Consider the following 23,733-nt stretch of genomic DNA (forward strand, 5'->3'; position numbering starts at 1 on the left):
AACGCAGCGAATCCACTCACCTCTATAATGATTGAATTCCGAACATTGCTGGCCCACAATAACCTACCTGGCCTGGCGGAGACCTGTGCTCCGAAGAGCACTTTTTATTAAAAAAAATCAGAAATTCTTTTGAAAAATGACAGATTTATTTTTAAAAATGTCTGAAAAATATTGATATATACAAAAAAGTGTTGAAATATATATATTTCTAAATGTAGGAATTGTTAGAAAAACTGTAGCATTTACTTGCGACCCATAAGTTTGGGTCGGGACCATACTTTGGGTTCAGTTGCTTTATAATAGACAACTGAACGGTCGTTCTAATAACTTCATTCTTTCTCCTCCTCAGTGAAGTGGATCCCTGCTGTGTACTTGGGCCGAACAACCACCTGGTAGACGAGTGATCCGGAGTTACATGGATAAGCGGGGCTCCTGGTATCTATGACGGCCATATCTTTGTTGTTGAAATCCTGAACGTGGAACACATAGCGCCCTGCGCAACGTAGCACCACCTTGTTCTCAAAAACAAACCTTTTTGTGACTTCTGGGGACAAGTTACAATCGCTGCTTTTTGATAGGCTCGCTGCCAGGCAAGAAACATTCTTGCATTCCTTACTTTGAAAGACCAACTCTGTGGACCAGCTCACGTCTCCGTACATGGGTGTACTGAAGGAGCCGTCGAGCGTTTCGTGGCGCGTGTGATTCCGAAAGAAGAACTTACGTCTCCTATAGTCCTGGGCTTCCTGGGAGTCGAACGTGAAGCTCCACGGGTTGCCGGTGTAGATTCTGGGCGTGTACGATTTCCGCTGGTCTACGAGCGCACCGAGCAGTTGCCCAAAACGCAGGGCGCTGAACTGAAAACCCAGCATCCTTCCAGCCTCGTAGCGGGGATTCCGGAGGACGTACAGATCTTCGGCGGTGATCATAGGGAAGCGGACGTGTTTCAAAAGGCCAAACGGATCCCCGATGATGGGTCCACTCACACGGCTGGCCTCCCATCTCTCCATACCGTGAACAACGTAAGACTCATTGGGAACCACGAGATCCGAGCGGGACAGGAGAGCCTTGACGGTTTCCAGGGGAACGCTGGTCCAGGTCGGGGATTTGACGAGCTCCTCAAAGTTCCAAGCCAAGTAGCGGAGACAGGCGCGCTGCATTACCACGTTAGCCGTGCGGACAGAGTATTCATACAGAGATATCTGGGTCTGGAAAGTGGGGTCTTGAGGAAGGACCCAGGAGAAAAGCTGTCCTGTCTCCTCCTGAAGCCCCTTGAGTCCCCAGTCAGACGCCATGTCGTGAATGCACTGGAGAGAAGACGAGGTGATGTTGATCTGCCCTGTGTACAGGTACCTGCAACACACAGTACAATCAGCTATGGTTTATATACAGCAAGCAAGGGATAATCAATGGGGAGCAGGTCATTATTGAGAAATAAACCCAGACAAGGTGATGTAGACTTTAGACTATAGGTCTTTGTCACCCTGAAGGGGTTTATTTCTCAATAATGCCCTGCTCCCCATTGATTATTACACAAACTACTTAATAAAGAAATGTATAAATTGACCCAAACGTAGGGGAGAACGGGGTAAGATGAACCACTTTTTACTTATGTTGACCTCTAGGCAAGGAACAATTAGATGGAAGTACAATCTAAACATCTACTAAAACTTGAAGATGTCTACTATCAATTGAAATAATGAGTGTGCATCTATGACAAATGGTTGTAAAAATATGGGTTCTCAAAAAAAAGTGGTCATGTGGTTCAACTTGCCCCAGGTAAGGGGTAAGTTGATCCTAGTCAAGGGGTAAATTTACCCATGTGATATTTTGCATTTTCAAGTTTAAACTTGAACAAATAATGTATTCACGTATCAAAAATAATTTAACAACACATTTCCCTTTTGCAAGTAGTCTTATTTATTTTCTTAATGGTATTTAAAAATATAAAACCGATTAAATAAAGTTTGTTATTCAGAACCTTTTAATATTTGCAATTGTTAATACAATATTGAAAACTTCTCTTAAATGAGTGTATTCCTTCAAATGAAAGGTCATACAGCATAATTTCAGAAGCAAAGACATAATAAAAAATATGAATACTGATTAATATTAGGATAATTGGCTCAATTTACCCCATGGCATTTGGTTCATCTTGCCCCATGGCCACCATTTTGACCTAACCTGGCTAGCTTAATGCTTCAGGCTAATCTTTAGTTAAATGATTCACATGGTTTTATACATTGGAATATCACCAACATGCATGATATATAAGTTTAGACCTGGGTACATTTGCTTTAAAATAAAAATCATTATATGAGAAAAGTTAAAAATTAACTTTGACCAGGGTGGGCAGTTTCAGAGCATGTTTATTTGAATGATCAATCAATCGATGGTGTTCCGGCTTGGATCAATAGAACTGACATGATAGTGTATTTTCCTATTTATCGGTATCACAATGAATTTGTTTTTTTCTCACTTGCATTACAAGCATTCACACAGGACATACATACAATTCCTTTAATGTTATATTATTTATACAATCTTAGTGTTTTGCCAATTATCAGGGGGTCCACTTGCAATATCTCCACACCCCACCAGTGGGCACCGACCCACAGGTAGGGAATGCCTGTTGTAGCTAGTATGCCTTTGTACCTGACAAAGCTGGTGACATAGTGGCTGCAGTTAGACGTGACACTGATCCTGAGGTCAGTCGGTGAGCCGTTCAGGACAGATCCCTCCGGGTCCAGGGTGAGAATCAGCTTATGGACACAAATGCTCTCCACCGGGTCGCCGTCCACTTCCACGCTGATCTTGACGTCACAGTCGCGGCCGCTGTCAAACAGCGCCCCCAGCAGTTCAAGAAGCTCTGTGCCGTGGTTCACCGCATGCGTGGTACTCTCTGTATTCACGTTCTCTGGATCCTCTTCTGGATCTACATGAAGTGGGAACACATTGGTAGGTCCACCACGTAGTGGCAGATAGAAGGAGACCAAAGAAAATCTAACTTGTTTTCTTTAGATCAATGGTTTCCAACCTTTTCTGCGTCATGTTCATTTTAATGATCAATCAATCGTAGTGATAGACAGGGATGTTTTTGGGCAACCAAAACAAACGAGAAGTCAATGTGTTTCTGCAGGTAAACACCAACACACTACTCCAGTGGCTGATGATGACTGCTGTTATAGTACGATGGGTAAAAACATGTACATATTGTTATGTAAACACGGGGGAAAGTTGCGTACTACGCCTTTAATCATCTTTGTTTAGATATGATCCAGAGACATATCTCACCTGGATTACAGACCACACCAGCATCCTCTCCGTGACCACAGTTGTTGACGCCCCAGCCAGGGGAGTCACAGTGGGACAGGTCACTTTCGTCACCACGGCAGCTTAAATCATCCAACCAGATTTGACCAGAACCTTAGCCAGGGAACATCGTCCAATGAGGGTTATTTGAATGAAAATCAATCATGCATTATATACTGTAGTGGTTCTATCAAACCTATCGAACTAGCTGTGAAACATGACTGTCATACCATGACCGTCATGGAACCACTTGTTCCTGGTTTGCACATTTTTTACATTTACAACTGCCACATCTATCAAGCCATCCAGGCTCCTTGTGAATGTAACTATTACCAGTACCAGTGAAAGTTACCTTTTGGTGGACCAAGTGGTTTGACCCTGACAATGCTTTGCACCTTAATCTCATTGCACATTAAGGTCTAATATCAGGTACAGTATACTTGCTGCTATGTTGATGCATCTTAGGGCAGGATAGCAGTGGCGGCCATTTTCTGGTTCCACCGATCCAGACCCCATTCATTTTTCATGAAGGGACTTCATAGAGATCTCCAGAAATATTTATATCAATCATTTTAAGCTTAGAATCAAGCCATCCAGGCTCCTGGTGAATCATGACCATACATTGATTGAAAACCGCTAAACAAAGGGTATTTATTAAATATAGTATATCATTATGATTATTATGATTATTATTATGATTATGATAATTATTGTTGTTATTATTATTATTTTCACAGAATCAAATGTTGTATGGTCATGATTCACCAGAATCCTGGATGGCTTGGTTCTAGGCTTAAAATAATTGATACAAAATATTTTTTTAAATCTCTATGGGAAAACTTAATGGGGTCTGGATCGGTGGAACCAGAAAATGGCCTCCACAGCTATGCCCTATAAGACAGTAAGGCCTCCATTTGAATGAATGAATTAATGAATTAATTAATTAATAGACCCCTTAACAGACAACCTCACACTGATAAGAACCAGTATGCGCGCGCAGGCCGGCACCAAATGAAACCCATTCTGACATGCCTCGCTAGGACGCGCTTCACTAGCCAACACACAGAAGAGGAGGTTGAATGAACTGAAACCAGCGCACCCCGAAACAATGTGTTGGGAATTGATTGCATGAAAACAATCACTTGTGCGTCCAGGCTCAATGTTGGTAAACACATAATTGGTCTATTAATTACTAAATAAATAAACACCCTGTGACAGTCAGGCCGTGACCCCCCAAAATAATCATGTCCCCCCACCCTGATAAGCACTTGGAATTGTAGGAGTTGAGGCATTACATTTTGTTTGACTCGGTTCCACAGATACATATCGTGAAAATAGCAGATCTGCGAGGCGTTGTTGTGCAGATCGGCTATTCTCAAAATGTCGACCTCTTTCTTATTTATTTGACAATCTGGCCAACGTTTCACCATGTTTTATAGTGTAGTGCTTTGATGCAGTAATGGTATTTTTTCATTTATTTTTTTTCTCTTTGTTTTTATTCTCACTTGTCATCTGGAGACCCCACAGGTTGAGAACCACTGGTTTGACAGACAAGACAGACAGACAGACAGACAGACAGACAGACAGACAGACAGAAATAATAATTACATTATTTTGGAATTTCTGTATCTACTTACTAGGCTTATAGCAGCAGCAGTTGCTATGCATGCACTAGTAGTGACATCTGACATAGTGACATCTGACATGTAGCCTATATGTCTCAAGCATAGGATCATTTGTGATGACATCACAGGAGGACGTTTTATGCCTCCAGTGCCTCCACAATACATAGAGTTTACCTGAGGGCCGACCAGATGATCCTCCTGGATTTGGATGGAAGGCAGGTGTGGATCAGGGACCCGCTCAAGTAATGTCATGGAGCAGCACCATCTTGTGGACAACCTTTGTTCTGCATCCAGCTCAGTGTAGTATAGGGGACATGACAGAGATGTACATGATCTGTCCTGGAACTGTTACAGTTAGCTATAGTCATTTGTATAATCCAAAAGATGTCTAAAACTGACTAGATGGTTGATTTCTGTCAGTTCTTCTGTAAAGGAATACACTTAATAATGAATTAGGTTCTCATATATTTTTTTCTCCTTTATTTAACCCATTAAGACCGGGAACGCATCCGTGTCATTTTTCTTATTTCTTTGCGCTATTGAAAAATAGCAGAAATACAAGCTCATAGCACGGCACTCGCGCTATGAGCTTGTAGATCTGCTATTTTTGAAAAATCGTGAAAATGTGTGCAAATCTTTAGTTTGAATATATATATATACTTTTTTAAAGCAAAAGTTTTTAACTCAAATCTTTGCTTTTGGGGATTTTACAAAATGTCTAACAATTTTTAAATTGATTTTTTTTACTTATGTTGCTATATTATCAATGATTTTCAACTTTTTTCATGTCAAGGACCCCCAAAATAATATGTATTTGTCCGCGGACCCCCTCCCATCTAAGAATATTTTGTTCCAGGGACCCCCAGAAGCAAAGATTTGAGTTGAAAATAAAAGATTTGCAAAAATGTTCTAAATTTATTTTCTAAAAATAGCAGATCTACAAGCTCATAGCGCGGCACTCGGTGCCGCGCTATGCGTTCCCTTCCCGGCCTTAAAGGGTTAAAACATGTTGGCCTGTCCCCGGCCAAATTGGTCTTTGAGACGATAAAACTCATCTGTTTCCTCATATGCATGAGAGGTCTATTGAGAGATTGCTAGGGGCCTGATGTGACAGGGCCTACATATGGCAAATGCATTGAGTGTAACAAAAACAAAGATCTGTAAGCATGTTCTAACAGGACATTTTTATTCAGTATGCATGCATAATATGATAAAGGCTACAACAGCTGATTCGAGCAAGGAGCTATAGTGTGATCACATGAGCCCAAGTAGCATACAACAGTACTGGTAAATGCAATATCACAATAACCATCAAAACCTTACAATGTAGTCTTTAGTTCCTTTCACAGCCACCCTTTATAGTGAACAATAAACTGCAGATATACTAACAAATATGTTTGACCAATAACACGTAAACAGTATATATACTTCATTGATGGGGGATCCATACAGCTTGCAGCTTGCAGATCAGCTAATTTCACTATTTCTTTCACTATATGTTTGTTTTAGTTTTTTGTTTACAAAATCGGTACACATCATCCCTATAGTCATGTGATTAAGACGGATCTGTCCGATTTTTCATATTCCATCCTGATTGGCATCTAAAGTTTGCAGGAGTGGTTCGCTTTGACCAAAATGCCTCAAATTATGAACGCAGCGAATCCACTCACCTCTATAATGATTGAATTCCGAACATTGCTGGCCCACAATAACCTACCTGGCCTGGCGGAGACCTGTGCTCCGAAGAGCACTTTTTATTAAAAAAAATCAGAAATTCTTTTGAAAAATGACAGATTTATTTTTAAAAATGTCTGAAAAATATTGATATATACAAAAAAGTGTTGAAATATATATATTTCTAAATGTAGGAATTGTTAGAAAAACTGTAGCATTTACTTGCGACCCATAAGTTTGGGTCGGGACCATACTTTGGGTTCAGTTGCTTTATAATAGCCAACTGAACGGTCGTTCTAATAACTTCATTCTTTCTCCTCCTCAGTGAAGTGGATCCCTGCTGTGTACTTGGGCCGAACAACCACCTGGTAGACGAGTGATCCGGAGTTACATGGATAAGCGGGGCTCCTGGTATCTATGACGGCCATATCTTTGTTGTTGAAATCCTGAACGTGGAACACATAGCGCCCTGCGCAACGTAGCACCACCTTGTTCTCAAAAACAAACCTTTTTGTGACTTCTGGGGACAAGTTACAATCGCTGCTTTTTGATAGGCTCGCTGCCAGGCAAGAAACATTCTTGCATTCCTTACTTTGAAAGACCAACTCTGTGGACCAGCTCACGTCTCCGTACATGGGTGTACTGAAGGAGCCGTCGAGCGTTTCGTGGCGCGTGTGATTCCGAAAGAAGAACTTACGTCTCCTATAGTCCTGGGCTTCCTGGGAGTCGAACGTGAAGCTCCACGGGTTGCCGGTGTAGATTCTGGGCGTGTACGATTTCCGCTGGTCTACGAGCGCACCGAGCAGTTGCCCAAAACGCAGGGCGCTGAACTGAAAACCCAGCATCCTTCCAGCCTCGTAGCGGGGATTCCGGAGGACGTACAGATCTTCGGCGGTGATCATAGGGAAGCGGACGTGTTTCAAAAGGCCAAACGGATCCCCGATGATGGGTCCACTCACACGGCTGGCCTCCCATCTCTCCATACCGTGAACAACGTAAGACTCATTGGGAACCACGAGATCCGAGCGGGACAGGAGAGCCTTGACGGTTTCCAGGGGAACGCTGGTCCAGGTCGGGGATTTGACGAGCTCCTCAAAGTTCCAAGCCAAGTAGCGGAGACAGGCGCGCTGCATTACCACGTTAGCCGTGCGGACAGAGTATTCATACAGAGATATCTGGGTCTGGAAAGTGGGGTCTTGAGGAAGGACCCAGGAGAAAAGCTGTCCTGTCTCCTCCTGAAGCCCCTTGAGTCCCCAGTCAGACGCCATGTCGTGAATGCACTGGAGAGAAGACGAGGTGATGTTGATCTGCCCTGTGTACAGGTACCTGCAACACACAGTACAATCAGCTATGGTTTATATACAGCAAGCAAGGGATAATCAATGGGGAGCAGGTCATTATTGAGAAATAAACCCAGACAAGGTGATGTAGACTTTAGACTATAGGTCTTTGTCACCCTGAAGGGGTTTATTTCTCAATAATGCCCTGCTCCCCATTGATTATTACACAAACTACTTAATAAAGAAATGTATAAATTGACCCAAACGTAGGGGAGAACGGGGTAAGATGAACCACTTTTTACTTATGTTGACCTCTAGGCAAGGAACAATTAGATGGAAGTACAATCTAAACATCTACTAAAACTTGAAGATGTCTACTATCAATTGAAATAATGAGTGTGCATCTATGACAAATGGTTGTAAAAATATGGGTTCTCAAAAAAAAGTGGTCATGTGGTTCAACTTGCCCCAGGTAAGGGGTAAGTTGATCCTAGTCAAGGGGTAAATTTACCCATGTGATATTTTGCATTTTCAAGTTTAAACTTGAACAAATAATGTATTCACGTATCAAAAATAATTTAACAACACATTTCCCTTTTGCAAGTAGTCTTATTTATTTTCTTAATGGTATTTAAAAATATAAAACCGATTAAATAAAGTTTGTTATTCAGAACCTTTTAATATTTGCAATTGTTAATACAATATTGAAAACTTCTCTTAAATGAGTGTATTCCTTCAAATGAAAGGTCATACAGCATAATTTCAGAAGCAAAGACATAATAAAAAATATGAATACTGATTAATATTAGGATAATTGGCTCAATTTACCCCATGGCATTTGGTTCATCTTGCCCCATGGCCACCATTTTGACCTAACCTGGCTAGCTTAATGCTTCAGGCTAATCTTTAGTTAAATGATTCACATGGTTTTATACATTGGAATATCACCAACATGCATGATATATAAGTTTAGACCTGGGTACATTTGCTTTAAAATAAAAATCATTATATGAGAAAAGTTAAAAATTAACTTTGACCAGGGTGGGCAGTTTCAGAGCATGTTTATTTGAATGATCAATCAATCGATGGTGTTCCGGCTTGGATCAATAGAACTGACATGATAGTGTATTTTCCTATTTATCGGTATCACAATGAATTTGTTTTTTTCTCACTTGCATTACAAGCATTCACACAGGACATACATACAATTCCTTTAATGTTATATTATTTATACAATCTTAGTGTTTTGCCAATTATCAGGGGGTCCACTTGCAATATCTCCACACCCCACCAGTGGGCACCGACCCACAGGTAGGGAATGCCTGTTGTAGCTAGTATGCCTTTGTACCTGACAAAGCTGGTGACATAGTGGCTGCAGTTAGACGTGACACTGATCCTGAGGTCAGTCGGTGAGCCGTTCAGGACAGATCCCTCCGGGTCCAGGGTGAGAATCAGCTTATGGACACAAATGCTCTCCACCGGGTCGCCGTCCACTTCCACGCTGATCTTGACGTCACAGTCGCGGCCGCTGTCAAACAGCGCCCCCAGCAGTTCAAGAAGCTCTGTGCCGTGGTTCACCGCATGCGTGGTACTCTCTGTATTCACGTTCTCTGGATCCTCTTCTGGATCTACATGAAGTGGGAACACATTGGTAGGTCCACCACGTAGTGGCAGATAGAAGGAGACCAAAGAAAATCTAACTTGTTTTCTTTAGATCAATGGTTTCCAACCTTTTCTGCGTCATGTTCATTTTAATGATCAATCAATCGTAGTGATAGACAGGGATGTTTTTGGGCAACCAAAACAAACGAGAAGTCAATGTGTTTCTGCAGGTAAACACCAACACACTACTCCAGTGGCTGATGATGACTGCTGTTATAGTACGATGGGTAAAAACATGTACATATTGTTATGTAAACACGGGGGAAAGTTGCGTACTACGCCTTTAATCATCTTTGTTTAGATATGATCCAGAGACATATCTCACCTGGATTACAGACCACACCAGCATCCTCTCCGTGACCACAGTTGTTGACGCCCCAGCCAGGGGAGTCACAGTGGGACAGGTCACTTTCGTCACCACGGCAGCTTAAATCATCCAACCAGATTTGACCAGAACCTTAGCCAGGGAACATCGTCCAATGAGGGTTATTTGAATGAAAATCAATCATGCATTATATACTGTAGTGGTTCTATCAAACCTATCGAACTAGCTGTGAAACATGACTGTCATACCATGACCGTCATGGAACCACTTGTTCCTGGTTTGCACATTTTTTACATTTACAACTGCCACATCTACATAAACGTTCAGATTTCAAATATAAAATGCTTACCCCCAAGCCACAGTAGATGTAACAAGAAGTGTCACGATATATTGTGTCACGATATAGCCTATCGTGGTATTAAAATGTGATGATAGGTATTGTCATGATGTCATACTGTATCGTAATATTTTTTTAATTGTTTTTTTATTTAAAAAAAACACTTTCTTTTTTTTTGCCGGTGAAGGTTAGGAGTTTTTACTGTATGATATGAAATGTAAAGCTTATCATAATCATAGTAATTATTAATCATGTCCTCCATCATATTCAAGGTATTTTGGAGAGAAATGAAACAGAGGGGAGGTGTTGTGTGTCAGCTGATGCTCGTTGACGCTCGTTAATGTGACATGCATCAAAGCAATTATGCCTCTGCACTCTCAAATAGGCCTACATCTAATCTAAGATTGTTTACACGGTATTATACTGTATCTGGTATTATAGATTTTTTTTAGCTGTTGGAAATAACTAGGCTGCACTTGGTTGGTAAAGTCCAGATGACAAAAATATGAGGTTTGTGGAATTTATAGTTATGCAGTCTTATATTATATTATATTTTTTGCGAACGCGGAAGGAGGCGCGGCGAAGCCGCGCCTCCGACCAAGTGGAGCTTACTATGTAACCCTGCTCAGGTTGTGGGTCTGTCTGTCTGTCTGTGTGTCTGTGTGCATGCACTACCTATGTAGAGGGCGCCAGAGTGCAGGAATTTAGACAATGCTCTGATTTAAATGCAACACACACACACACACACACACACACACACACACACACACACACACACACACACACACTTCTCTCCCCATCACAGTGAAATAACACGGATTACAAGTCCGTAAATACACAATATTTTCGAGCTGCGTTCGCTTCCAGCGTTCGCGCGTCTTACTTGTTATATTAGTGTCTATCTGTCCTCTGAAACAATGGGTTTATAGTTAGTGAGAACTTCATTTCTCCATTAAGCTTGCACAAATGTATTTATTTGTGTGAACAAAGCACTTTGTAATTGTTTTTAACTTGCTTTATAACGTTATTTTAAACTAAAGATGATGGCCAATGTTGATACATGAGAAAAGAACATTAATAATATATCATATCGATATCATGCCCAACATCATGTATCGTATTGTGAAATTCTTGACACCCCTAACCCTCCCCATCAATACAACATGACATTTAAAACTGATATGTCCAATGTTTTGCTTTCCACATTGATTAGAACATTGCTGTAGTCAGTCTTGCTAAATGCACAGTGTATCTGTAGTAGTGGTAGCAGAATGGATAGTGTTCTCATCTTACATGTGGGAAACCCATTGAATCCTGGTCAGATTGAAGAAAGTTGAATATTTGGTAACCAGTAGTTTAAAACTTTAGTCACTCTGCCCTTTTAATTATCAACTACAGTGACTACAACTACACTGTTGCCTACATAAAACAAATTAGGCTATCAATTATGGCCTGATGCTTCTGGTTTTACTTGTGGAGCTAGGCATCTATACACAACTGTCCATATAGATCCACATTAATCACATGCACAGAATTACTTCAAATGATTATGAATATCCAGTTATAGTAGGCCTATTTATAATGTATCTCTCCAATAGATCTGTTGAAGTTTTGCTTAATTGTTCAACCACCATCGTTAGCGCTGAATAGATTTGACTGGGTCGTTCACACTCGCTGTGCGTTGATGGCTTGTTAACGACCGTCATTGATTCTACTTTTTTTTTTTTTTTATCCCGCGATTTTTGTAACCCATTTTTTCACCCGGTGCCAATTTCCTAAGTGATCCTGGGCGCTACACCAGCCCTACACCAGCATTACACCAGTCCCCCACAGTAGGGAGGCCAGGGCCGAGCTCATGCTTCCTTCAGGCATGAGAGCCAACTGACCTTCTTGTCACCTGACAGGGGGGAGTTTCCCTTGTTGGACGTAGCGCGTGGAAGGAACACGTTATTCCAACCAGTTCCCTTCCCCTCCATCAGGCGCCCCGGCTGTCATGGGGGAGGCGGTATAGTGACCAGGATTACTACATGTTTTTGTGAGGGTATTAACTACCCTTGGAGACACGGGGAGAACATGCAAACTCCACACCGTCATTGATTCTAAATAGACAAGGTGTTACTTGATTTGAATTCTTTGTATCCTTTGAAATAGAGAGGGGTCATTGACCACTGTTCTGCTGTACTAAAAAGGTATATAAAAAACTGACTATTTTATCAATTCAAAATTGCATGACCCTCCCTTGGATTCAAAGTAAAATTAGCTGACCCTCCCTTGGACCAAAATTAGAAAGGCATGACCCTCCCCTATTTTCCTCCAGGCCCCCCCTTCTATACATTTCGACTGGTCCCTAAGTACCCGTAAAAAGCATTTTGATCCGATCGGTGGCGATTTTCTATTTCGCGTAGTTGAAAGCATCGGAGAAAATTCAGAGAAAATGGCCGGCGATCGGATTAAAAAGCTTTTTATTGAACAATACGGAAGATACGGGTACTTAGACCGGTGCACTTTAACTGGTTACATCCGTGGCTTGGGGTTAAGCACTTTATATTTGAAATCTGAACGTTTATGTAGATGTAGCAGTTGTAAATGTAAAAACTTCACAAACCAGGAACAAGTGGTTCCATAAGACGAGCGTCATGTGAACCATGGCTAGTACAGGACCTCAAGATTAATGTGTTTTGCCATAGACTCCCATTTGAAATATTTTGTACCAGGGACCCTTAAACAAAATGTGTATAGTTAATTTAAGAAAATATATTGTTATATAAATGTTTAAAGTTTTTTGGAAATAGCAGATCTAGTAGCTCACAACGCGAGTGAGCTTGTGAATTGCTACTTTCAAATGGCCAATGTATAGGGTTAAAGTAGTTAAACTGATTTTAATACTATATTAACTCAACTCAGTTAACCCCTTGAAACCCCCTCAAGGACCCCTTGGGGGTCTCCAGACCACACTTTGAGAACCACTGCTATACTGAGTCTCTCTCTCTCTCTCTCTCTCTCTCTCTCTCTCTCTCTCTCTCTCTCTCTCTCTCTCTCTCTATGTGTATATATATGTATATATATATATATATATATATATATATGTATATGTATATATATATATATATATATATATATATATATATATATATATGTATATATATATATATATATATATATATATATATATATATATATATATATATATATATATATATGTATATATGTATATATATATGTATAATTGCCCATTTAAGTACAACACATCTGACAGTGCTTCTTCCACCACCTACAGTAAAACTTTACATTTAGTGACAATAAAAAGTGACTTTTAGTGAAAAACAGAATGACTGTACCTTCACCATACGCTGCTCCCTCGACAGCAGACACGGCGTCAGAGAAGTTGAGATATTGACAGACGACGAGTGCTTCGTTAAGATCCCAGTCATCGTCGCACACCGTCCCCCACTGGCCATCATGATAGACCTCCACACGACCCTCATGAGGAGACGGACCCCCAACCAGCCTCATGTGTCCATCCTGGAACCCTGGAAGAGGCATAAAAACCCAACCAAACAGTGATGATGGACACGTGGTACCTATAAGTACATTTACTTCAGCACTGTACTCAAGCACATTTTTGGAGTATTTGTTTTCTTTGCAAGTACTGACATGAATGAATTCTTGCCTTCCGGCCAAAGGTTAAAGACCCCTGCAGCTAAAAACAATAGGTACAAATTCCCATTTGTACCTACTTCCATTCGTGCCATCAATAATGGAAGCAGGAGGAGGTAGCTATTAGTAGATTATCACAAGATTATCTGGATCTTGTGATAATGTCTACATCTATGTTTGTCTTGTGTACATGTATGTATGTTTACCGTGTCTTGGAGTTCTTATTATCTGCTGTAACATAAATTGCCCAGTTTGGGACATGATAAACTTGAATGAATGAATACATACATAGAATGCACAGAGACAGTGTAGAGTAGACTGCCTCAAGAAACTATAGGATCCGCAGGTAAACCCAAGAACCTATCCACAAGTTTCCTAGGGCGTTGAGGTTATCACTTCCTGTCAATTTGATCCCTGATACCTGATCAAATCGACAGGAAGTGATGCCCACAACGCCCTAGGAAACTTGTGGATAGCATCAGTCTAAACATCAATATATTATGAAAAATAACAATCTGTACATTGAAACGACAGGATACCAGTTAAACCAAAGAACCTAGCATCTGTTTAAATAACATGCTATCTAAATGACATTAAGCAACACAAAGTCCTGCCCACCATGAGAGGAGTTGAGATGATCTTGATCAGACGAATCTGCCAGTGCAACAAAAAACAAAATTGCATCAGTATAATAATAATAATAATAATAATTGGACACTAAATGGCTTTTGTGTGTGTGTGTGTGTGTGTGTGTGTGTGTGTGTGTGTGTGTGTGTGTGTGTGTGTGTGTGTGTGTGTGTGTGTGTGTGTGTGTGTGTGTGTGTGTGTGTGTGTGTGTGTGTGTGTAAACACGCAGTCCTAGAGACACACAGGACTACAAAATTCAAGCCCACAATTGAGACAGCAGCCCCACTCGAGGTCCGTTGCACTGCAGCTGTCAATGCAATCCCTATGGGAGGCATCGTAAAATACCGTAATTTCACTGGTTGACTACTGAGGCTGTAGCGATTTCTTTTGTGTTCTAATAAAGTGTCCCATTTGTTTGATTTGTCCTTTTTAATGTGACAAACCTGCCATCTCAATATACAACCCACAATATACTATAATATACTCCATCAGTGTGTCAAAAGTTCTAGCATCTGAAATCTAAAGTTTAAGTGGTCGCATTCGTATATACGATTACGTCACGGACGCATCCCTTTCCTTGAGGTTTTCAATACCCAGATACGTTTGTGTCTCTCATGTATCATTTTAATAGGCTATTTATTTTGGACAATTATCCAAACAGCATCTTGCAAGACTATTTGTATATTAATACTAACCTGGAGAATTCACTAAGTAGTTGCAAATGTCGGTATATGTCACTCCTCCATTTAGTTGGGTTATTTCCCCAACTTACATTCAGGCAAGTTATTACAACAACGGTAAACCCACACGTTTTAATTTTTCATGTACCGTCGGAGCTCCACGGTAGGTAGAAAATTAATGTAAGCCTATGAGATGTTCAAAATATAGACATGAACAAAGTTAGTTGGGATTGGGATGAGAATTCCCCTCTTCAAAGTCGGCGCTCGGTGCTCGAAAAGAGTGATGTCACTGAAATGCGACTACTTGTCTGTCTACCGTCTCCCCTCTGCTGTGTTAACATTATGGGTAACCCATTCAAGTGGCAAATTAAATGTGAAACTCATCAACTATTGAGAAAACAAGAAGATATGTTGATAAAGACACTCTATACATTTGGAAACATATTTTTATTCAACTCTATATTGTCCCCAGTTCATGTAGGATCATTTTAAAAGTAGGCTAACTCTCATATCCTCTCATAGGGATTGCATTGACAGCTGCAGTACATCGTTCTAACGGACCTCGAGTGGGGGCGCTGTCTCAATTGTGGGCGTGAATTTTGTAGTCCCTGTGTGCCATATCTTTTTTTTACCAATCATTTTCCTTTATACCAGCAGTTACCAGCCACTGGAGTATTGTGGTGTTTTCACTGTTTGGTTTGGTAGGCAGGGGCGAGCAACCAAAACAAACAGTGAAAACGCCAAAATACAGCAAGAGGGCAGTTTGTATCTGCAGGTAAACACCACCACACTGCTCCAGTGGCTGATGACAGCTGTTATAGAGGAAATTATGGGTAAAAACATTCATATTATTGTTGTTATGTAAACACGAGGCACAGTTACATACTATGCCTTTAAGCATCTTTGTTTAGATAAATTATCCAGAGACATGTCTCACCTGGATTACAGACCACACCAGCATCCTCTCCGTGACCACAGTTGTTGACCCCCCAGCCAAGACTCCCATGGCAGTGGGACAGGTCACTTTCGTCACCACGGCAGCTTAAATCGTCCAACCAGATTTTACCAGTACCTTAGCCAGGGAACACGGTCCAATGAGAGTTATTTGAATGAAAATCGGTAAACAGTAAAAAGTTACATTTAGTGACGGTAAAAAGTTACATTTAGTGACAGTAAAAGGTGACGTTTAGTGAAAAACAGAATGAATGTACCTGCACCATACACTGCTCCCTTCTGAGCAGACACGGCCCCAGAGAAGTTGAGATATCGACAGACCACGCGTGCGTCGTTGATATCCCAGTCATCGTCACACACCGTCCCCCACTGCCCATCATGATAGACCTCCACACGACCCTCATTAGGAGACGGGCCGTCAGCCAGCCTCATGTGTCCGTCCTGGAACCCTGGAAGAGGCATAAAAACACAACCAAACAGTGATGGACACGTGGTACCTATAAGTACATTTACTTCAGCACTGTACTCAAGAATGCACAGAGACAGTGTAGCTTATGAAACTAGAGGATCCGCAGGTAAACCCAGGAACCTAGCATCAGTCTAAACAATATACTATCAAAACAACGATCTGTGCATTGCATCTGTTTAAATAACATGCTATCTAAATGGCATTAAGCAACATGAAGTCCTACCCACCACCATGAGAGATGTTGTGATGTTGACCAAGAGAGAGGTCGACCAGGAGAAGGACACAGGAAATGAAGAAACACTCTCTTGACATTTTGGCGGCTTAGCAGAGGTTACGTCTGAAAAACACCAGGAAATCAACAGTACATTACAGCAGTGGTTCTCAACCTTTTCAGGCCGCGACCCCCCCCCCCCCCCCCAAATAATCGTATTTGAACTGGGGACCCCCCACCCTAACAAGCACTTGGAATTGTAGGAGTTGAGGCATTACATTTTCGGTTCCACAGATAAATATTGTGAAAATAGCAGATCTACAAGCTCACAACGCCTCGATGTAGATCTGCTATTTTCTAAATGTTTGCCTATATTTCTTATATTATTTGACAATTCGGCCAATGTTTGACCAGTTTTCATAATATAGTTTGTTGATTACTTTTGACGCAATAATGGTCTTTCTCTTTTCTTTCTTTTTGAGGTATTAAAAAGGTCTTAAAAGTCCTTAAATTGTCACTGCACTGTCATCCGGGGACCACCCTGGGGGTCCCGACCCACAGGTTGAACATTACTGTAAGGACATGGTTAACCGTGTGTATTCTTATCAGTGGTGGAGGAAGTATAACTAATACAATGTGACCATTGTTTTGTGTTAAAGAAAAATAACTGTGTGATGTTTATTACGTTTAGTATTTCAGTCAGGAGCAGACAGGATGTGACCATTGTTTTGTGTTAAAGAAAAACAATCTGTACTGTTTGTTGAAGTTCAATTGATGCTGCTATCCTTGTTGAAATGTGAAAGAATGCATTTATTTGAAGTTGATTCATGCTTTATTTTGGACGCTTGCATTGTGTACTGAAGGGACTCAGTCAGTGGCGTAGCCAGAACGCTAGCTGAGGCTGGGCCTAGGGAGTCGCGGGTGTGTGCGCTCGGACCGCATGGGCGGTCGGGTACACTGTTATCAAAATGGCTGAATATGACATAAAATAAATGTAATAAGAAAAAAAGTTATAATAGCTTTGAGATACCTCCCTGGTCTGACTATATGTGCATGTTGTTGTCACACTGTCGTTGTTGGCTGTCATTATGTTCTGTGCTAGTTTGATAAGAGACGTCAGCGTTTCCTTATTCAGTGTTATTAGGGTTTCTCAAGGTTCAACAGCACGGACGGAGCGTCTCGCGTTCTGTGCTAGAAGAACGAGAGGACCCAAGTGATCAAATGCTCACCTATAACCAGCGAGCAGTGTTTGTTAATGTTGTCATCATCCATCCTGACCTGACCAGCATTGTAAAGCCATGGTTCTCAAAGTGGGGTCCGGGGACCCCCAGGGGTCCTTGAGGGAGTTTCAGGGGGTCCCCAGCTAAAGGATGGATAGTTGGACCCTTATGGGTCCGTAATTCTGAGAGTGTACACATGGAACCCTTATGGGTCTGTAATTCTGAGAGTGTACAAATGGAACCAAATGGACCCTAACAGGTCCATTTGGTTCCATTTGTACACTCTCAGAGTTAAATTAACATTGATTTTACAATATAAATTGGGGTCCCAGAGATAGAAATGCCATTAAATGGGGGTCCGTAGCCCTAATGCATGACAAACTGGGGGTCCTTGAAATTAAAATGGTTGAGAATCACTGCTTGAGCCCTAAACATCTTCTCTTGTGGGGGTCCCTGGCATATATTTTCAAATGGGGGTCCGCGGGCTAATAAGTGTCAATTTGGGGGTCCTTGACATAAAAAAGTTTGAGAACCACTGTTGTAAAGAACTGTAGTCGCCCAGTGAAGTCTACTAGCCTGGATAAACTTTGTCGTGCCCGTCCTTACCCACTCCTCATCACCCAGCATCACGACAGTATTCCTCGAGCCACTCCACTCCCCTCTCTGTCCTACACCATCGGTTCTCAAACATTTTCATATCAAGGACCACATTAATATGTATTTGGCCACAGACCCCCATCCGAAAAGATTTTGTGCCAGGGACCCCCCCATACAAGATTTGTGTTGTTAAAAGGTATAAAAAATATTCCACATTTTTCGACATCTTTTCAAGATTTTGTTTGAAAATAGCACACATCTACAAGCTCACAACACGTTGCATTATGCGACACCTTGTGAGCTTGTAGATCGGCTATTCAAAAACAGCAGATAAGATACAAGCTCACAGCACGTCACTTTCTTTTGACAATCTTTAAAAAATATCAAAAATGTTTGGAAAACTTTGAATAATTGTGGCTTTTTTTTTAACATAAATCTTCTCTTCTGAGGGGTCCTTGACATGAAAAAGTTTGAGAACCACAGAAATAGCCAATGTATATGCATGCATAAAGTGGTTTAACTTATTTGGAATAATGTACAAACAGGAATGTACAAAAATTGCCAATTTCCTGTCATACCAAACAAACAATAACCTAGAATTTGAGTGCTTCACTCAACACTAATAATTTATGAAATGAGAAACTGAAGATTCATTTTAAAATAAACTGGAGTAAATGGGTCTCAGAAATACATGAAGTGTAAAAGTTAATTTACAGGAAAGTGTTTTGTTTGTATAGCCTACCGGTATGTTAAAACATTTATAAAAAATTATGCAGGATTAATTAAACAAGAGAAGACAACTTTGTACAAACCTGCAATAAAGTATATATATTTTTTTTAAAGAGTTTAGCTTAAAGTGGACTTTGTCCCAAAGATCACTAACTTGATTCAGATGTCATGTATGTTGTCAGTAATCACATATCTCACCTGCAAAACCAAGTGTCTCCCTTTTAAACGAGTCCAGTCCAGATAGAAATCCTTGTGTAAATGTGATGCAGCCTCCTTTATAACCGCTACCGACACAATGGACCAACGTACCATACAAATTAAAGGGATAGTTCACCCCAAAACAGTTTTTCTATCAATTACTCACCCCATGCAGCCTTGAATTCATGGAGATTTTTTTGTGTCACATTCATTATTTAACCCATTTAGACCCGGAAAGCCCTATATACAGTACGTCATACATTTAAATCCGGGAAAGCATCTGCGTCATTTCAGTGGTTATACATCGTTGTTGTCGGGCAGATATACCTCTTATTTCCATATTTTATACATTATTCATTTCATAAATCAACGCCCTACTTGATCATACTACAGCGTTACACACAAAAGCATCGAAAGCAGCAGATCTACAAGCGCGTTTCGAGCTTGTAGATCTGCTACTTCACCAGTGGTGGAAAAAGTACTAAAATGTTTTACTTAAGTAAAAGTATCAATAGTGCGATGTAGAAGTACTCCGTTACAAGTAAAAGTCTGGAATTCAAAATTTACTTGAGTAAAAGTACAAAAGTATTGGTATCAAAATGTACTTAAAGTACCAAAAGTTAAAGTACTAAAATGTTTGAAAATAGCACTTAATGATTGTACTTAAGTACAGTACTTGAGTAAATGTACTTAGTTACTTTACACCACTGGGGGTGAGTAATAAAAAAATAAAGCTATCCCTTTAACATTGTTTATCGCTCATGAGGTACACTACGCAGAGTTTTCCTTTTCCTGAGTCTAATGTGTCATTTGGGAATCAGCTTTTCCTCCCAAACCTTCAACAACAACACCCTACTTTATGACTGTGAGCCTGTGATACGAGGTTATTACAGTTTAGTTTACAATGTTTCATTCTTTTTTATTCTTGTTTTGTTTTGACTTCATGCTTTTGTTTGATTGATCGAATACTTAAAGGTAGGATAAGAGATTTATTTTGGTTAAAATAGCTATATATTCTGATAGTACTCATTACTATAGAGTGTTTGTTCAGTAAAAGGAGTCTCCATGTCTCTGCAGCTCTTTATTAAACAGAAAAATAATTTTCAGTGCTCTCTCCTGATTGGCTTAAATGTTGTCACCTACCTGAAAATGTACTATATTCTGTTTATTAAAGAGCTGGAGAGACCCCTGTGACCGAACAAACGCTCTGTAGCAATGATTACTATCAGAATATAGTACTTTAACCTTTTTAACAAAACAATAAAAAATACCAAAAAATATCGCTTACCCTACCTTTAATTAAAAGTTATCAAAAAGTGCAGAAGTAAAGTTACACAATAATTTCAGTTTAGTTTTGATTCGTTTTTATAGCAGGTTATAGTTTAGTTTATTTTTTTGTTTATTCTTTATAGTAATACGGATTAGTCAGGGACAATATTCAACAAGGTCGTAAAATTGCAGATCTACAAGCTCACAATGCATCTCAGCTCAACACATTGTGAGCTTGTAGATCTGCTGTATTAGATTTTTAACTAATGACTAACACTAAGGACATTTTCTGCATGATTCTAATTAGTTCCAGTTGGTTTTTATGAATACACAATGCAGCTTCAGTTATAGTTCTTTTTTGCAAAGCCTCGTTTAAATGTTTATTTCAGTTTCAGTTTTTCAATTATATTCATTAGCTCGTTAATTCATTTTAATAACTCTGCTGCAACTCTGTATGCACTAACTTGCTCACTCAGTTGCTGCTCTACAATAGCCTGTCACCAGGCTGGCCTTGGACCTTTTCCCCTTTCCTGTGTTTGTTTTTTTCTACCATTGTGTAGCTATTGTACCAGTGAAAGTTACCTTTTTGTGGCCTATGTGGTTTGACCCTGACATTGCGCTGACACTCTCTGCACCTTAATCACATGTACAACGCGCTGATATTCCTTTTTGCACCGTAATGCCTAATATCATATACAGTATATACTTGCTGCTAAGTTGATGCACCTTACGTCAAACCTCATGTACTGTATGTACTGTACCGGATGGACATATGCTACATGCTACTGTATGTGTATGTAGATATTGTTTTTCTTTCCATGTCCCCCCCTCCCTCTTCTTCTCTTCTCCTTCATCAATGATGGAGCTTGCACGAAAAACAATTCCACCCACTTTACATTTTTATTTTACACCTGTAAACCTGTGATGTGACAAGACGATACAGCTGATAATGATTATGGTTTATCCTGCCCCATACTGTATCTATAGGACTTTAGAGCAGGGCTACTCAACTTAAGATGGCTCAGGGGCCACTCAGCAAAATACCAATAGTCCAAGGGGCCGCAAGCTAAAAATGAGGTCCTATTTTGGATTTTTGGATTTTGTAACACACACTACGCATTGTTATTGTTATAAGAAAATGTAAATTTTGACATCATATTCTTTTCACTGTACCTGTTTATTTTGTGTGTATGTCCAGTGGCATCAGTTCAGCAAAAGCTAAGGTATGGCAAGGCTAGGGTTGCCAACTCCCAGAGATTGAAATAAGGGGCACCTACCCTGGGCGTGCGAAAAGAAATGGGGGTCAAACCCCCCAAAAAACCCGAAATGCATAGAAAACTATGCATTATACCTGTAACAATTGATGTTTGTTTTTGAAAAAATTATTAGCAACCCATATATTTGAACGGAAATGTATATTTTTATCCTGTGCTTTTTTTTTTGTTTTTTTGTTTTGGTTTGACCATGAGGGGCCGCCAAGACGCTGCGTTGGGGCCGCATGCGGCCCGCGGGCCGCGGGTTGAGTAGCGCTGCTTTAGAGGGTATAAGGACTGTCTTTAGAAGAATAAAACATCATTGGAATCTCTAAAATCCTGTTGAGATGCAGGTGTGTTAATAAAGCACCAAAGTCTGACGTAATTTACGCATCCTACCTGGGTCGCGGTTTTCCACCCCTGTTCTGAATTCCCATAGACGTGTTTAATATCGCGTCAAATAAGAACTGTGTTCCAAAAATAAAAAAAATATCCCGGTGGTTTGACTCTTATGGATATGAAGCATCAACTGACGGTGAGAAAACGCTAATGTTACTTCCGCCGATTTAGTAAAATTTTCACCAGAAACAGACTGTATCAAATATGAGTGACTGACTATCATATACGATACAGAGCCACCTCCCTGACAATATCGCAGAGACAGATTTTTTTTTTTTGGGCCACAATTCTTATATGAGACGATTTTAAGATGACACAATGTTATTCTCCATAGAGAAATGACTTTACGACCCAGGGGATGAACGAGTGACGTCAGGACTTCTGTACTCTATATGGTATGGGTGTTCTCTTTAGCCTATATGCAGGTGGGCTGTAGAATCTCTTGCAGTTGAAAATAGTGTGGTCAGTGTACCTTCCTTGGGGGGGGGGGGGGATTTACAAGTCTGTGCCAGGGGTCCATTGTTTCATAATTGGCCTATGGACCTCTGCCAAAGTCACTGCCTGGCCACACATCCGTACACAGACACATTCACTTGTTGTTTATTCCTGTCTCCATGTTGTAGAGAAGTGGTTCTCAACCTTTACTGGATTGGGGTCCACTTGAAAATCTTGAAAGTGGACTTTGACATAAACAAGTTTGAGAATCACTGCTATAAGCCTAATAAAATAAAATAAAAAATAAACTGTAAACCGTTTTGCCAGCCCCTATAATGTTATATTATATTGCATATTATGCCATTGCATAGGTTATTCCACAGGTATCAGCCAGTAGTAGTAGATAATAATTCAAACTGTTCTGTGTCATGGCTACAACTTGGGTGAAGGTTTCCACTGTACTGTGGATAATTATTTTATTATTTTATTATTATTTTATTATTATATTATACCAATAAACCAACAGTACCTGAGCTGCTGTTCTATTATGTACCAATAATAAAGTAGGTCGCGTCACTCAACACCCCCAAATTCACTCACAATTTAAATGACTCACAAGCTAAAATATAAACTTAAATCCTGTCCTGCATTATTCCATATTTTCCATTGCAAAGATATAAAGCCTTACCTGTGTGTTTTGTTTGTGGGTGCAATCTAGTTCAGTGCAGGTAAGGCATGGGAACCTCTTGTGATGTTTTTTTATTAACTCTTTCTGATAAGCCTCTCCGCCCTACTCACTCACTCACTCACTCACTTACAGTAC

At 40.3% G+C, this 23,733-nt stretch overlaps 2 protein-coding genes across 3 annotated transcripts; both read right to left on the reverse strand.

Moving 5' to 3' along the window:
• Nucleotides 1-314: 314 nt before the first annotated feature.
• On the reverse strand, nt 315-3,722 carry LOC308079030 (galectin-3-binding protein A-like; the record flags this gene model as incomplete). The annotated part of the gene is made up of 4 exons (XM_080420367.1): nt 315-1,350; nt 2,653-2,932; nt 3,292-3,423; nt 3,662-3,722. 4 exons carry the CDS (start codon nt 3,720-3,722, stop codon nt 330-332), a joined length of 1,494 nt encoding a protein of 497 aa, XP_080276493.1. The 3' UTR covers nt 315-329.
• A 2,979-nt stretch (nt 3,723-6,701) lies between these two features.
• On the reverse strand, nt 6,702-19,641 carry LOC308078125 (galectin-3-binding protein A-like). Of its 2 annotated transcripts, XM_080419225.1 has the most exons (9): nt 19,555-19,641; nt 16,827-16,936; nt 16,388-16,579; nt 16,114-16,248; nt 14,488-14,523; nt 13,551-13,742; nt 9,876-10,007; nt 9,237-9,516; nt 6,702-7,934 (listed from the first exon to the last, which is right to left on the reverse strand). In XM_080419225.1, the coding sequence occupies exons 2-9, from the start codon at nt 16,909-16,911 to the stop codon at nt 6,914-6,916; spliced, it is 2,073 nt and encodes a 690-aa protein (XP_080275351.1). In that variant the 5' UTR covers nt 16,912-16,936; nt 19,555-19,641; the 3' UTR covers nt 6,702-6,913. The 2 variants fall into 2 exon arrangements, with proteins under 2 accessions (XP_080275351.1, XP_080275352.1); XM_080419226.1 differs by lacking the exons at nt 14,488-14,523; nt 16,114-16,248; nt 16,388-16,579.
• Nucleotides 19,642-23,733: the final 4,092 nt, after the last annotated feature.

This window comes from Gymnoscopelus braueri (assembly GCF_963280865.1).
Source record: "Gymnoscopelus braueri genome assembly, chromosome: 22".
Classification (NCBI taxonomy): Eukaryota; Metazoa; Chordata; class Actinopteri; order Myctophiformes; family Myctophidae; genus Gymnoscopelus; species Gymnoscopelus braueri.

Bases quoted from the DNA above. Each gene is read 5' to 3' on its own strand.
- LOC308078125 (XM_080419225.1), bottom strand. From the start codon at position 16,911: ATGTCAAGAGAGTGTTTCTTCATTTCCTGTGTCCTTCTCCTGGTCGAC. The intron at 16,580-16,826 runs GTGGGTAGGACT...TGCCTCTTCCAG, and splicing joins TCACAACATCTCTCATGGTG to GGTTCCAGGACGGACACATG. The intron at 7,935-9,236 runs GTACAAAGGCAT...TGTGTGTTGCAG, and splicing joins TATGTCACCAGCTTTGTCAG to GTACCTGTACACAGGGCAGA.